General features: G+C 43.3%; 1 protein-coding gene across 2 annotated transcripts; it reads left to right on the forward strand.

The window, feature by feature from the left end:
- The first annotated feature begins 670 nt into the window (after positions 1 to 670).
- On the forward strand, positions 671 to 15,019 carry ZRSR2 (zinc finger CCCH-type, RNA binding motif and serine/arginine rich 2). 2 transcript variants are annotated; one of them, XM_086477248.1, is made up of 11 exons: positions 671 to 717; positions 2,553 to 2,632; positions 2,777 to 2,876; positions 3,171 to 3,279; positions 3,601 to 3,687; positions 5,934 to 5,972; positions 7,798 to 7,913; positions 10,729 to 10,942; positions 13,264 to 13,319; positions 13,496 to 13,605; positions 14,244 to 15,019. In XM_086477248.1, the coding sequence occupies exons 1-11, from the start codon at positions 671 to 673 to the stop codon at positions 14,723 to 14,725; spliced, it is 1,440 nt and encodes a 479-aa protein (XP_086333374.1). In that variant the 3' UTR covers positions 14,726 to 15,019. The 2 variants fall into 2 exon arrangements, with proteins under 2 accessions (XP_086333374.1, XP_086333383.1); XM_086477257.1 differs by lacking the exon at positions 5,934 to 5,972 and having other exon boundaries at positions 676 to 717.
- The last annotated feature ends 1,036 nt before the right edge of the window (positions 15,020 to 16,055 follow it).

Below are 16,055 nucleotides of genomic sequence, written 5' to 3' on the forward strand. Positions count from 1 at the left end.
CGGAATTGAAAATGCTACTTTTCGGTGCATTCACTGAATCCTAAGTGCTTTTGACAGGAGGAATAACAAACTCCAGCTCATCTTCTGAGAGGCGATTAGCTCCCGTGGTGTTCCCCGCATTTCGGAAAGGGAGCTCCGACAGCGGGTCAGCACCCTGAAAGCACCCTGCGCCAGTCACCGACGTGCCATCGCCCAGAGCTCGTTTTCTCCTCCCCTGCGTGCGCCACCCCGCCGCTTAGAGCGGCACCTCCGCCTGGGTACCACCACCGCTGGAAACGCACGGCCCCCAGCCCTCAGAGCAGCCCCTGCGCCTCCCAGCACGCTCCTCAGCGCCCCGGCCCCGGCCGCCCAGGGGCGGCAGGGGCTCCTGCCCACCCCGCGCCCGGCCCAGGCCGCTTGCTGCGCCGCGGTGCCTGCCCGCTCCCTCCCCGCCTGCGGGGTCCCGGTGCGGGGTCCCGCCGCCCTCCGTTAACAGCTCGAGGGTCTGCCCCCCCACCGGCCGCCGCGAGGGCGTGCCTGCGTGCGTGCTTGCGTATGTGCACTCAGCACCGCCCCCCCCCCCCCCCTTCGCCGCCGCCGCCGCCGCCGCCGCCGCTCCCCGCTCGGCTGCCGGAAGGGATTTTGCGCCCTTCCGCCGTGGGGTCACGTGACATCCCGTTGGTAACGCAAGATGGCGGCGCCCATGTTGCTGCCAGAGTCCCCTCTGGGGAAGTTGAGGTGAGGCCGAGGCTGGTACCGGTGCTGGGCCTCCCCGCTGCCCCCAGGGGGAAGGGGAAGGGCCCGGGGATCCCTGAGGAGGGTCACGGCCCAGCCCCGGCCGAGGCCGCGCGGCGCCGCGGCTCGGGCCGCCTCGCGGCCGGGCCTGGGAGTGGCGCAGCTACGTGCAGCAGCGGCCATGGCCGAGCGGCCGCCGGCGCCTTCGCGGGGGCGGGGGGGATAACCGGCGGCCGTGGGGGGGCGGCGGTTTGGACCGCGGCCTGGCAGTGGGGGGCGGTGAGCGGGACGGCGGGGGGCGCCCGGGGGCGGGGCCGGAAGCGGGCGGGGCCGCGGCGGAGGGGGCGCCGTGGGAAGCGGTGGCCGTGGGGTGGGGGTGAGGCTCGGCGGAGGCCGCGGCGCGGCAGGCGGTGTGTACGTGCCTGGGCTGAGCCCCGTCCGGTCTCCCCCCGCAGATGACGGGGGATGCCCGGTGCGGGCCTCCAGCTCTTTGCGAACACCTACGCTCCGCGCTTGCTGGAGCGGCCCCGCTCGCCAGTGCCATGCGGCTGGGCGGGAGGAGGCGAACCCCCCACCCTGAAACGGCTGCGGCGCCGCTGCTCCTTGCGCCTCGGTGTTTGCCCACCCCCCGACCCCACCGTGTGCTGCTGCGGCCTGGGAGCGCGGGGAGTTGTTCCCTCCCTTCCTTGGGCTTTAAGAGCAGCTAGGAAAGCCCGGGAGCTGGGAAGGTGATGCGCTTGCTTGTCACCCTAGGCACCCGCTGAGCGGCTGAGGCTCGTTTGAGGCAGGTGACATGCCAGGAGGAGCGGCGAGGCTTGCTTGAGCAAAGGGGGAAGGCGCAGATGTGGGCAGCGCGTGCCGTCAGGCGTTGGTCCTGGCATCAGTCTTTGAGGGCAAGCCCTCTGCTGCCGGCACAACCATCACAGGGTTACTGGTGGCGTGTGAGGTTGTGAGTAACCCTGAATGGAAGGATTAGAGGTGCAGGGGAGAGGTTTTGGCTGGCTGAGTTACACCTATGGAATCTTTTAAAATTACATACTCCGAAACAGGAAGATGCTGATCTCCTGTCAGTATTTGGCATGGCAGAATGACAAGAGTTGAAGATCATCCCTCCCTCCTATTTTTCTGTTATGAACTAGCTAGAAAGAAGAGAGCTAGAATGAAAAATGACAGAAAAGGCGTTGATATGAAAAGGCTTTCAGATACTTAGAGGGTTTTGAACCATAATGCAAGCATGGTGCTGTTTCTAGGCAGCTTGCAGAGCTGTCAGACAAGCAAGGATGAGTCTGGCCAACCTTCAGTAGCAGCAGCATAGACCCAAGCATTACCTGTGGTGGTTGCAAAGTGTGCTTCTGTTATCTATGCATCAAGACTGCTTCCTGTAGAGAGTATCAAGGGAGAAGGGAAAGGGCTTAAAGTTTTGTGCCCTGTAAAACAGAGGGAAGACTAGAATGTGCTGAAAGTTGTGCCAGAATAATAAGGTAGGAGATTCTCAAATTTTTCTCCCTAATCTTATCTAGTGACCATGTTTCATGAACTAATGGAGGGTTTATGGAGCTGGTGATAACATTAAGTACTGCAGAGCTCAAGAAGGATGAGACCCTGTGTGTTGCGTCCGAATGTGGTCGTTGCTGCTGCCCGCATGCAGCTCTGACAGCACAGCTGCAGATCTCACTGTCCTGTCAGATGTCCCTCCAGAGTTACTGTTCCGTGTGAATCGCTGTTAATTTGGCGGTTTGTGGGGTTTTGTACTGTGGGTGTTAAGTTGGGTGCGTGTATGACAGTAAATATCCTTTGCTTGGCCTTTTTTAATGGAAATAATATTCTCTCATATTCAGCCACCAAAAATACAGAGCTATTCTGAAGAAAGAAAAGCGAAAAAAAAAGCGGCAGGCACTTGCCAAACTAAGAGACTCAGGTAACCGTGAAGCATTTTGTATTGTCAGTGGAACTAGTAGTGATTCTTTTTTTTTTGCTTTTGCTTTTTTAAAGGATATAATTTTGTGTGTCTTTGACTAACATTTAGTGATTTAGATGTGTTGCTTTGGTTTTTTGTTCTCAGAAGCTACAGAAAAAGATGAATCTGTGTCTGAGGAGGAAGAGGAGGAACTGGAAGAAGAGGAGGAAGAAGAAGAAGAAGAAAAAAAACTTGAGGCAGAAAGGTGAAAAATCTAAAAAATGGCATATGTGCAGTAGCTACATTTGTAGTCAATTGCATTTTGATACTTTGAAAAGTTTCAATGTATTCTGTAAAACAGAATCCCTTTTCTGTATTTTGGGCTATGCAGTTTTTCTTTAAAGCCTGGATGATTCCTATGGAATTTTCTCTTTTAGAGAAGATTAGATAAGCGGTAGTTATTGCTGAACTAATAAATTTGAATTGTATCTATGACAATTGCATCAGTTGTGGGTAGTCATTGAATTTTGTCTTAAGTGGTGTCTGGTTTCCTTGGTAGACAAAAACTACATGAGCAGTGGTTGCTGAGAGAAGAAAAGGCGCAAGAAGAGTTCAAGCTTAAGAAAGAAAAAGAGGAGGCTGCAAGAAAACGTCAAGAAGAGGAAGAGGTGATGTATAAACTGAGTGTTACAGTTGTGTCTGGCAATGAGGTAGACTTAGTGTAATACCTTTTACTGTTCTGTAGTGGACCCAGTTTTCCTGATGTTGGTGCATTTGAAAGTGTAAGCTCTTCTTTCTTCCATTCTAGAAGAGCAAAATTAAAAAGGGAACAAAAGACTCTTTAAAAGGGTTTTTGTCCAGACACTCAGTTGCTTATGACTGGATGAAAACTTAATGGTCAGGGAGCTGTAATACAACATGATCGTTTTGAATATGACTGATTATTTGTTTCCTTAAATAATTTTTTAAAATATTCTTTTGTCATGAAGAGGAAGATCAAAGAAGAATGGGAAGAGCAGCAAAGAAAAGAGAGAGAAGTGGCACAGCAGAAGCAACAGGAGAAGAAAGAGAGAGAGGTGATTCCTGGCAGTGGGAGGATAAACATGTTATATATCCTCTTACATTATCAGATGCAACAGGCTATGCGTGTTGAAGAGGGATTTTATTCTAATTAGTAAACGTACAAATATGTTAGTTACTTCTCTCCATTAGTTACTTCTCTCCATTCTGTCTAAATTCCTGAAACTGTTATTCACTGTTAAAGAGGATCTAGTGAATCCCTATACCTAGAAGGGTTCTGACGCGTCTGGTTGTTCATAGCATGTAATTTTTTTACACCAGTTAAAATCAAAGGCACGCTGTGAATGCAGGTTCTGATATGTGCCATTTTTGCATCATGCGTTAAAGATGATCCTTACTTAATGTCCCAGTTGAACACAGTCAGTGTTGAAGAAAATGCCCAATGAGGATATGGAATATGGAAGTACATGGCTGCTGTTCCTTAACAGAGTTCTTAATCAAAAGATATATCCCAGATCTTCTTTACCTGACTCATCCAACAGGACGTATCTTTTTTTCAGAGCTCCTTGGGTGGAGAAAAAAGATTATACTGAAGATAGTAGTCATTGATAACATTTCTGTTAATGATACATTCTTCTTAAGTTTTAGAAGTTGAGTGACCTGGATGTAAGATGTCCTGTACAGAAATCCAACATTAGGACTGGCCTGTCGCCAGTAAAGAGCGATCGCAGCTTTCTAGGATCTGGTCATTTTAGCTTCTCCACACTCGCAAAAGATTCCAGTCATTTCCCTGGGAGGTGTCTTGCTACGTTGTCTGGTAGCCACAGCAGGAGAAGAGACATGAGCAAACAGTGTTGTCTCCTGCGTTTAACAGTTGTTGGTGTCACGGATTACGTAACGCTTGCATGAGGAGTGAAAAAGAACAGCAGTTGTTGTATTTCCTGTCTGTCTTCCTCTTGTGTTAAGCGTCCATTTCTCTCGTTGCAGAGTAGGGAGAGAAAGTGATGGTGGGTCCTTCATTTAAGGTTGAGAATAGCTCCAAGAGAGTTGAACCATGGTAACAGTGGGATCTTGTTCCTTCCCTTGTGCCTGGGTTTGTCCCAGCCCTCGGTGGGCTCATTTGATTCCTTGAACTAGATGGAAGTCGCTTTCTTTTTGCTGTTCTTGCTTTGCTTGTGGTCTTTTGGCTTTTTTTTCTGGTTTACTATTGTACTGGTTTAGTGAGTTAAATTGGCTCACAGAGGGCATTGACAGGTACCCAGAGGGAAACTGAGTACCCAGCTGGGGGTGGAGCCACCCACTTCAGCAGCGGAAAGTTGTTCAATTGATTTGGCCCATCTCTTGAAACAGCAGTTTTATTCAAATTCTGACTTACTGATTTAAAAAAAAAAAAAAAAAAAATTCCTCTTCCTAAGATGAGAAAATAGATTTTCTAGTTTGGTGAGGGTTTGGTTTGGAGGTTTTTTTTGTTTGTTTGCTTTGTTTTGTTTTTCTTTAATAGGGTGGATGATATCTGACTTAATTGGTGATTAGTACCAGATGCTGTCTGGGTCCTCATCTTGGATTGCATTTTTTAATTTTTATTTGCTCTTCCTTTTTTTGAATTTAATTAATTCTTTTGCAAATTAGAACAATGATAGCATATTTTCTTGTATTATTTATGTTTAAATGCCTTTTTTTTTTTTCTTCTTGGAACTTCTTAGAAAAATTTGTTAGAACTACTTTCCAGCCAGTTTTGGAAAGTGACTTTATTGTTTTGCTCAGCCCACTGAGAAGAAAGAAGGGGAAGAATATCCTCATTGTTTTCCTATGTTTGGAAGGCTAGATACAGTGAAGTTCTGATATTAGAGTTTCTTAAGTTACGTGTTTTGCTTTGAGAGGCTCACTAAGCAGTGTGTTTTTCTATGTGTTACACAGGATGTTCTGAGTTTAAAAACCTTAGTGCAACTAAATGATGATGAACTTAACTGTAACCAGACTGAGTACTAGAGCAGGAGATATATTTAAGTATTCAATAGTTCAAAGATAGTTTTGAAAAAGAAGGTGAAACTTTTTTCAGTTGTCTATCGTTTAGATTAGAAAATGGCCTACATGAGGGACTTGTCTGATGTATCCTTTAACAGCTTTGTAGTACATGCATTGCTCCAGAGCAAAAGTAAAACTTCCGTTTCTAAAGCAAACTCCATCAAACTCCTATTATGCACAATCATTGAGTATTGTAAATTAGGTTCTTAACTGAAGAAACCAGATGTTTTGCGTATCCTCAGGGTTTTCACTAGTCCTGTGTTTGCACCATTTATAGGCAGCTGTGCAGAGGATGCTGGATCAAGCTGAAAGCCAGGTATGCTCAGAGACTTTTTGAAAAAGAACCAAAAAGTAATTTAATTGCCATCCAGTGTTTGCCTTCTAGCATGTTGTCCATCTGCTGTCAGGAACCTAATGGCCTGAATAAATTTAATATGTAGTGGCTTGCATGAGCTGTAAACAATTATTTACTGGGTGGAACATAATTAAGCATATTTCTGGCTGGTTGGTGGCACTGCAGTTGTGCATGCTTACTCCTCTTCAGGAGATCTGAGTCAAAACGAATCTGGAAATGCTGCTGTCTGCTGTTTAAAAAACCACTATGCGTGATGGTTTATTGTGAATTAGAAGTCTAAATAAATCTGTCAGTCCTTCTGGGTGGCAAGACAAGCTTGTCTTTTTAAGCAGATGGCAGGCTTTAAATGAAAGGATTCAACAGTAGAGGAGGGCACAGATCCTTAAGAAAAAGAAAAAGGTGGGGGAGGGAGAAGCTGACTGCTTGGGCGCCTGGAAGAGCATGGTTCTCAGGCTGGCAGTGTGTAGTAAAGAAAACTGCAGTTTTCATTTGAATCTTAGGATGAATTCAATCTTTCCTATGGCCTTACAGAATAATTTGGCTTTTTATCCCTGTCATATGGTTAAACTTGTGAAGATTCTTGCTCTGCTTAAACCACTGCATGAATCTGAGAATTTTTAACCTAGTTAACCCATTGTACGTTGATTGCCATATGACACTGGAGTTGTGTTCAGTTCCAAATTATGTTTAAACAGTTTTTTAGGTAGGGAATCTAACTCTGTTTCACAATATGGGTATAAAAATGCTCTGAACTACTACCTGCCCGGAGCTCAAGATGTATTATAAGTCATTTCTGCAAAGGAATAGGCAGAAATGTGGTACGTTAGAGACTTCATTATAGTGTCAGTTCACGGTTCAGCTACTTACTGTTGAAGTGACAGTGCTGTTCTGTTGAAAGAAAATTATTGCTGAGAGTCATGAACAGAACCGGTAGCAGGGTCAAATGCTGCTTCTAAATAAACAGTTTTCAGTTGATTTAAACCAAGAACTTAGGCTAGTCAGCTTTACAGATCTTTTGGTTAGCAAATTGAAAATTCTCTTTTTAACATATGCGTTTTGTTCGTAGTCAGTCAGGGCTTGCGACTTGATAATCCCATTTTGAATTACAGAAATCTGAATGGCCTGAGATGATCAGTATAGAGGTTTTTACTTCCAGTAATAACTGAATTTCATTTTTTTTTTAAATTCTGGCCTTTGGCAGGTTACTTTTATTTTAACCTTTTCTAGCTGCATAAAAAGTGATCATGATAAGCTTACTGAGTTTTGAGCTATTGCAGAGACAAATAAGTAAATAGTTTTCTTTCTGCCTTTTACCCCTAGCTTTCTACCTGCCAGGTGTATAAAGTGCTGCTCAGTAGGTCCTGGAGTGAAGTAGGTAACAGGCTTAGCTGAAGGGAAAGAACTTGTCTCAGTATTTGTAATTCTCATGGACAACAAATGAAATTGCTATTTGAGGAGCAAATATGTTGCAACTCTTTCAGTTATCTTAAGAAGCTTTTCCTTTCCCAAAATAAAACATCCAGATTAATGGGCTTTTTTCTTAAAAAGAAATCATGAATATAGACTTGTTCTTCAAGCTGAAAAATTACCAAAAAAAGAGGTTTCCCTTACCAGAGACCCAAGACACTGGGCAGCTTTGTAAAACCATGCTTAAAATAGGTTCTGCTTGCCTTGTAGTAACACAGTGCTCATAACTGCATGTGGATTTAATTGGTAGTTTTATTTTGACAGGACATTTCTTTATTCTTTTCTAACTTCTGTGTATTTTAATGGGTTTTTTCCACAGCTGGAGAATGGTGTGACCTGGCATAACCCAGAGCCCCCAGAGAATATAGGAACAGAGAAGGACAGAGCGAATTGCCCATTCTATATTAAAACGGGTTCTTGCCGATTTGGAGACAGGTAATCAATTGAGTATTTACCAGCATAGAAGTGTTTTGGAGAGATGAAAGGGAAGCAGCTTCATCAGGCGATATCCAAACTGATGAAAAATTGCTATATATGTTACTTTCACGCATTTGGGTGTGGTTCTGTTATTCGTGATGGAACTAGACATTGAGAGCAAAAGCGTTGCCTGGCTGGAGTTGAACTTTGTGGTGTTGTGGCCTATCATTGACGGTGCATTCTGGCTTCATGGGTCAGACTGGCTTTTCCTTAGCTCTGACACCTGCACGGATATATTCAGACAGAATACGTTTGATTTCTGTTAGGAGTACAGGCCTGATAGGTCAGATTGGGGTTTTCTTTTTTTTTTTTTTTAAATCTTGTCTAATTTGCATATGCCACATCATGAAAAACTAAAATCAAATCACAGATGGACTAAAGCAAGTTAAGGTACATCTGCACAGTTGGGAAAGCTGTTGTGTACCTTCCAGAATTCTCCTGTTTGTATACTGTTAAAATGCGTGATACATTCCCTGTTGGTTCTCGTATGCTGCTGCGGGTGCCCGGTGTTGGAAGGGACGTGTATGAAAGGCAAGAACAGAGACGGACAACAGGAGGATCAGAGATGAGGAACAGCTTCTGTAGGAGGAGTGGCTAACTAGTCTAAGCTCTGCTTTCAAAGAGATGATGGAAGAGGGCTGTGGCAGATGAACATTGAACTCATGAGTAGGATGGGAAGGATTGTTTGCTTTTATTATGAAACAGTTTAATTCAGTGCCCCTGAGTGTTTACCAGCTTTTTTTTTTTTTTTTTTAAAAAAGTGCTTTCTCATATGAAACAAATGGTGAAAGATTGTGTATGTTAAGGAGGAACAACAGCTCAGCACGGAAAGATGCTGCTACTTTTTACATGAATCTTCAGCATAAACTAATAAGGCTGTTTTACTAACTTGTATCACCGAAACACGTGTTGTCCAGCTATTGTAGATTTTTTTTTTTATCCTAGAAGTAATTTGTTTTAATGTGATGTATATTGTGGATAATTGTGATAATTCAACTGTATGGAAACTTACAAGTTCACATCTTCTTTTGTATTGTGAAATAAGTGTTGAATTCCTAAATAAAACTTTGGCAGCTGTTTCACTGCAGACAGCATTTTTGCTTTTCAAATGTTTAGTTCTTTGTAATCTTTGCCGTATTTTTGTTTCAGTGGTATTTAATGGTGGTAACCTCCTTGGGTTAATTGTGGATTGCATAAAAATCAGTTTGGCTTTGAACTATGAATAGCTTTGGTAAATAAATACCAAGAAACATCATATTCTGCCCTTCTTCTTTCACCTGTAGTTGTTGATCTCAGCTATCTCTCCTTCATTTTCCTTCTTCCTCCACACATACCTGCTTCCTTCATATTCTGGTCATTTTAACCTCTGGCATTGACCGTAAGTTGAAGGACTGAGGTAGAGCTCGGATAGGGACTGGAAGAATGGGTTGGAGGCTGAAATGAACCACAGTGGTGAAAAATGGAGAGACAGTGTTATCAATAAAATAATTGTTGAATCTTGTCAAAGCTCACTATGTCTTGAAGAAGCCAAAACTTCACTGTTATTAATTTCCACAGTAATTCAAACCCTAATATTTTGTAGTAATACTGGATTTTGGGTCATTCATTTTCCTTGGGGTTCCTTTTGTTCTGTTACGTACTATATTCATTTTGTGTACAGACAATATTGGTCGAGTATAATATTTTGAGTTCTATCATTCAAATAGAACAGCGAAAGGAGGTGGCTTCTAAAATGTTAAAAAAAATATTCAAACTAATTGTCTGGTTTTAGTTTTGGGTTGGAGTTTTGTTTTTTACTTTTTTTTGAAGTCTTAAGATGTCAACCAGAAAGTGAGAGTCAATTTCTGACTGACTGGATGCGGAAAGAAACTTCGTATCTGAAGTCTAGGTTGTAATTGCCCGTTTTGAGACCTGACCTCCCTCCAATTTGTCTGTGCTTTGCCAGTGCTAGATGAAGAGAGTAGACTAGTCTGACTGTTTTTCTGATCATGTCATGAAAAGGAGAAATGTGTTGGGGAGTGCATGACCCAGTTGCTCTGGGAAGTGTTTGAAATGGAGATCATAAAGCAGAGTGAAATAAACATGGAGGCTAACATCTATGTTCTTACTGAATCTAAAGGTTTGTAGGGGAGAACTGTATTTCAGCGTGTGAGGGAGGTAGCCTGAATATGATGGATGGTGAGGGAGATCTAATACTTTTATGGCTGCCAAGAAGATGCAGATTAAGATAAGGCTTACTTAGAAGAATCATTTTTTTTAGAAGTGGAAAAATACCAATTCTGTACTTGACCAACTTCAGGTCTAAATGTGCTTTCCTTCCCTCACTCCCCTCTCCCCACCCCCCACACGATGAGAACAACTTCAGCAGAAGTTGTTCAGTTTGCAGAAAGAAGACCAGGCATGTGCTTTAAAATGTTGTAAAAGATTGTCAGTAGTCTTTTCTATAAAGCCCTTCAGAAATAGGAACGCATTTAACCCTAGCAGCCTAAAAGAAATTACTTGAGCTTTTGTGTTAGTGGTGTCTACAGCTTTTGCGGATGTGGTTTTTTTAAGCAAGAATGTATTTATGCATGGCAGAAAGCATTAAGATTATACGCAAACTCACTTCCAAAAGATTTGTTTTAATAATTGAAATATGTTCATCTTCCACTAATGGATTTTCTTTTGTAGTAACTGTTAGGCAAAGTGGCAAGTGTTTGAAAGCTTCAACAAGTGCATCTTCTGCTGAAAGTGCTGATCTTTTAACTTTTCTTTCTTCACTTCAAATCTCCAGGTGTTCTCGCAAGCATAATTATCCAACATCTAGTAAGACACTACTCGTCCGAGGGATGTTCATTACTTTTGGCATGGAGCAGTGCCGGAGAGATGACTATGACACGGACGCGAGTCTCGAGTACAGCGATGAGGAGACCTACCAGCAGTTCCTGGAGTTCTACGAGGACGTGCTCCCTGAGTTTCAGAACGTGGGGAAGGTTGTTCAATTCAAGGTACGCATCTGGGTGTAACAGCTTGCTAAATCTGTAACACACACCACCTAAGTTGTGTTTTACTGGCCTTAGCAGTTCTGTCCAGCCTGCCCTAGCTAAATCCCGTGTACCTTAGAGAACTCTACAGTGTCCTTACAGCAAACTGCACCTCTCATGTAAACATGTCACTGCTGTTACAGAGCATTGGCTTGCTCTGGGTGAATCTTCTTTTCCGTTCCCCTGAACTATCTTAAAGCTTGTGCTTTTTATATTGCAAGTTATTCATACTGCTGAACAGTCCACTTACCTCACAGTCTGTTCTTCACTTAGCCCATGATGAGCCCCAGAGGGTCCAGTAAGACTATATAAATATATCTGGGCTATTGTATTTGTGCCTAAGGAATGAAATAGTGGGGTTATAAAATGTAGTTGGACTATAGACCCAAACATTGTCATTTTAGGACTGGTTAGATAAAATAAAACCAAATTACAATGAACTGAAAAGGCAGTAGATGTTTCAGTAGGAGGGATTATAAAAAGCAAAGTTACGTAAATGGTGTTGAGATTTGTCATCCATCCTTAGTTTGTGCATTTGGTTTGCTGAGTGTTCTGTACTGAAATTTTCCCATTTATATTACGATTTCTTAGGGGGGAAAAAAAGAGGGACCTGTAAATGGAGACTTGGGATGAATGATGTGTGTTAACAGTCCCATGTTGCCCCAAAATACGCAGCTTGAATGGTGAAATCTCCTTGTAACAGAATCTGTTGCAGCATCCTTTTCTGCTTGCCATTCCTGAGTGTTTTCCAGCAGTCACCAGGAGGCACACAGTGCCTTTTCTCCTTTTGTTTCCAGCTACTGACAGCTGCCTCAGACCTGAGACTGTATTAGCATTTCAAAGAAAAAGAAAGTAGAAAAAGTGAATTTTCAATAGTTGTATAACGGGCTATATAGGCAAGAAACCTTCAGTTGTTTGGAGGAGTATCCCCTCTGTATTTTGACTCATGGGATATTAGCAAGCTGTGCTCCATCCTAGAAGATGGGATGTAGATTCCCATTGGAGCGTGGGTTGAAATGCTGTCTCACTATCAAACTCAGGTCCTTGACTTAGTTGCATGTAACAATGATACAGTGCTGAGTTGCACGTACTTGGGTCCCTGTGATTAACAACGGGGTAGGAGCTTCTAGAGTGGCATTTCTTAGCTTCTGAAGCAATTGTGCAACTGTAATGTGATTCTCATGGGCATTTTCATTATATTAGAGATGGTTAGAAATTGCGTTTTGGCTGCAGGGATCTTCACTGTGATTGGGCTGAGTCTCTGCTACCATTTAGAATCAGATTATACACACCCCTCTTCCAGGCGACGTCCCTTTCCAATGTAGCCCAAGGCTTTATTCTTGCTGTTCTTTCTGGGAAACTACTCCAGAATCTGGCCGATTCTGGCAAAACACACTTCTTTTCCCACCCAAAAATGTCTGTGGCAAAATAATTCTCACTTGTTCTTGTGTTTCTCTCAAATAGTTGGGCTGCTTATTCTGTAATATTTAATTATACAACTGCTTTGTTGTCGTGCCTGAAGCCCTTGCCTAATCCAGTGCACAGAGAGGTATTCTCTGAGGGTCAGTCAGGGTTCAGGGATGAAAGGAGCCACTTGCCTCATTTGGTGCGGATATCGAAAGAGGCCTGGGGGCAAAGGAAGCCGGGCTCACAGTTCTGCCCTGGAGAGCTGCGTTCTAGCCTGCTTGGGCTTGCCCGTCTCAGAATCTTTTGTTAACTAGCAAGAAGCTTTTTGGAAGTTAAATTGTGTATTTTGCAGAGCTTTAGGTAAACTTTGAATGCTAAATCATTATGAAAAAAGGTGCTTCAGAACTGTACCATGAAAGCTAGTGACTTCAGCTTTTCTAACTCGTCTCACTGGGATGCTGTGAGGGTAAATTGCTCTAAAGATTCTCTTGCCGTAATGAATCCCACATCCCACATCCTCCCACATGAGGATACTACCAATTGTTTTCAGAGCAGGATTTGGCTGTTGCACGGTAGGGTTGGCCCAGACGAGTGCAAGACAATCGAGTACAAGCTGTCTGGTGGACTTCGGTGAAGCAGAGGCCCCAGAGTTAATGAAAGCATAATGCTGCAAACAGTCAAACATAAGCCAGAAGGGCTTGCGCTTTTTTCCCTTTTTTTTTTTTTTTTTGGCTAAAACTCAGTGTTCAGAAGACGTTCATAGGTAAGTTCATCTTGATGAGCTGTCATAAATCGGAATGGCTGCCACCCCTGCACGCGTGAGCTGTTGCGTAGCACAAACCGTCCGTGGCGCTAACCTAATGTTTCCATCCCCTTAGGTCAGTTGCAACTACGAGCCTCACCTGCGAGGAAACGTCTATGTCCAGTATCAGTCGTAAGTACTGGCCGTCTTACTAAGGTTTAGAACTCCGCTCCAAAGTTCAGTAATGAGCCCTGTTTGTTCAGTCCAAGTGATTCATTCTCAGACTGTAATGGGAGCCTAAAATTGGTAAGTAGCATCTGAAATGATTGTATGATGATAATGCCGTGTGTCGTTTTCACTTTTTAAAGGGAGAAGGACTGTCAGGCAGCTCTTGCTCTATTCAGTGGACGATGGTATGCCGGCCGACAGCTTCATTGTGAATTCTGTCCTGTGACGAGGTGGAAAACTGCTATATGCGGTGAGTCACATAAACGCTTGGAAAAGAGAGCACGTGTTACTGAAAGAGTACTTGTGGAAATGAAAAAGTGGGAATTAGTCTGTAGCTTCCAAATCTGCCTAATGTTGTAGTTCATTTCTGTTTGGAAGAGAAATATGCTAACCTGCTTGTGTAGATCTAGGAAAGAAAGGGAATATTCACCCCATGTGACATAAGTGTCTGAATCGTTCTAGTGGATTTACCTTGGAATGGAAAAGAAAGTTGGGATCCTAGCTTTGGAAATCATAATCGTACAGTGAAACCACAGGAAGTACTAACTTGCCTCTTTAAAAAGCAGCAGCAGTTTCTGAAACATCAGCAGTTGTTAGCAGTAACTATCGCATTTGACTTACCTGTTTACATTCTTAGATTAAGGTAGTCAAGATATTTATGAAATTGCTTTAAGCTTAAACCTTCATTGCTGTTAAAAAGTTAGTTCCAAGAAGAGTATACATTGAAAATTAATCTTGTGTGAATTAAGTCAATAGGTGGTCAGATGCATGTTTTTCTGTTGGAAGAAGGAAAACTCAGTTTATTAAGTTTCTTTCCAGTAGGTGCATAATGAAGAAAGAGTTTTAACAGGTCTGGTTCATAAAAAAGCAAACCCTAATCTGTTGCAGGCTTATTTGAAAGGCAGAAGTGTCCAAGAGGGAAACACTGCAACTTCCTTCATGTATTCAAAAATCCAAACAATGAGTTTTGGGAGGCCAATAGAGACATACGTGTTTCTCCCGAACGGACTAATCAGTTGTCTAAAAACTCTGAAAGGAGAAACAGAACGAGCCATCGTGATGACTATTACAGCCGGTCAAGGAGAAGGGGCAGCCCAAGCTCAGATCATTCTTACCGGAGAAACGGAGAATCTGAGAGAAAAAAGAATCGCCGCAAAAACAAGAGAAGGCGTCGATCTGGAAGGTCAAGAAGTCGAGAAAGGAGGAGGTCACGCAGCAGGGGGAGAAAGAGGAGAGGCCGCAGTCGCAGCAGAAGTCATAGTCGAACACGCAGTAGGAGCAGAAGTCGGAGTTCCTCTCGATCCAGGAGCAGGGGTAAAAAGAGATCAAGCAGCAGAGGAAAAAATAGTGAAACTCCCAAAACAAAGTGAGAATTACTTTTAGAAATTGCTAACTGATCAACCATAGAGCTGACAAAGAAATCTTTCCCATAGGGCACCAGATATATTTGACAAATAAAGTGTTCTTGCACATTAAAATGTTTCTTCCTAATAAAGGAACCTAGTTTATTGTGTGCTAAGCTTCAGAAAATTAAAAGTTTAAGTCCTTAATAAGGTGTGAATGTCAAGTACTCTAGCTACTCTGTCCCTCTGAACCGCTGCAACATCTGGATGCATACTGAGTACAAATAGAAAGAGAAGTAAAGCTTATTTGGTATATGCTTATTTCTGTGTTATGTGTGTGTCAAGTGTTTACTGTCCCTGTAAGGAGTTAGTACAGAACAGCCAGCGTGCTGTAAATTCACACCACAGCACACTGCAACTGAAGTCTGTGTAGAAGACTGCCTTTTATATTTTCCATTTGTTTATGGGAAATCTCTTTCCAGACAAAGTAAATATAATCATGTTATAAGTTGGAGAAAAGGGGTCTCGCTGTTTGGTTGTACAATACTTGCCCAGTAGGAGCTTTGTGGTCATAAGTGTTGGATTTTTCTCTCTCCCCTGTCTGAGCTGCTGAGCTAATTGCCTGTAGGGATTGCAGAAGACTAAAACCACGTAGGAAGTACACAGAAAAACAATCAATTTATTCAGTACCTTAATCCCCAAGTAAGAGTGGAGACCATGCCCTTGTAATCCTCAAGCGAGGATAGAAAATACCTCGCATACCTCCTGGTTGCACACCATTAGTAGTTGAAAACAGCAGGTCCTGTGATGGAGTGGCAGAAGAGTGTACGTCTGGTAACCAAAGATGCGTGTGTCGTTGTGAAGGCTCGAGGTGGTTCCAGAGTGGCTAAAGAAAATTAAATTATTTTATACCTGGAACAATAGTTTAGGTTTTTGGGAGAGGAGGACTTGACTTAAAGCCTTCTTAGGCTTATTTTACAAACAGTTTAAGGCACCCTACTGCCTAGCTTCCCTATGGTCAAGGTGGAGAGTAGGGTACATAAAAATGAAATTATCGGGACAAAACCTTTTTTGAAATGACACTTGTGTTAGCAAAGTACCTGCAATTAGATAAATCCTTACAAATATTTCTTCACTTTTAAAATGAAAGATGAGTGCTGTTAGATGGACCGCACTTCACGCTGCTTAACTCCAGGTATTTAACTTGGGCATCTAGGCGTCCTGAGACGCTTGGAAAAAGCAGTTTGTGGCACTGAAGGTGCAGGTGCCCTGAACGGTCTGCAGCTACACCTCCCTCTCTTTAGCCTCTCCAAAGAGCATGGGCTCCTGCCTTCAGAGTACAGTTCAGGCCATCTCA

Source organism: Leptosomus discolor, chromosome 1 (genome assembly GCF_034619465.1).
Source record: "Leptosomus discolor isolate bLepDis1 chromosome 1, bLepDis1.hap2, whole genome shotgun sequence".
Taxonomy (NCBI): domain Eukaryota; kingdom Metazoa; phylum Chordata; class Aves; order Leptosomiformes; family Leptosomidae; genus Leptosomus; species Leptosomus discolor.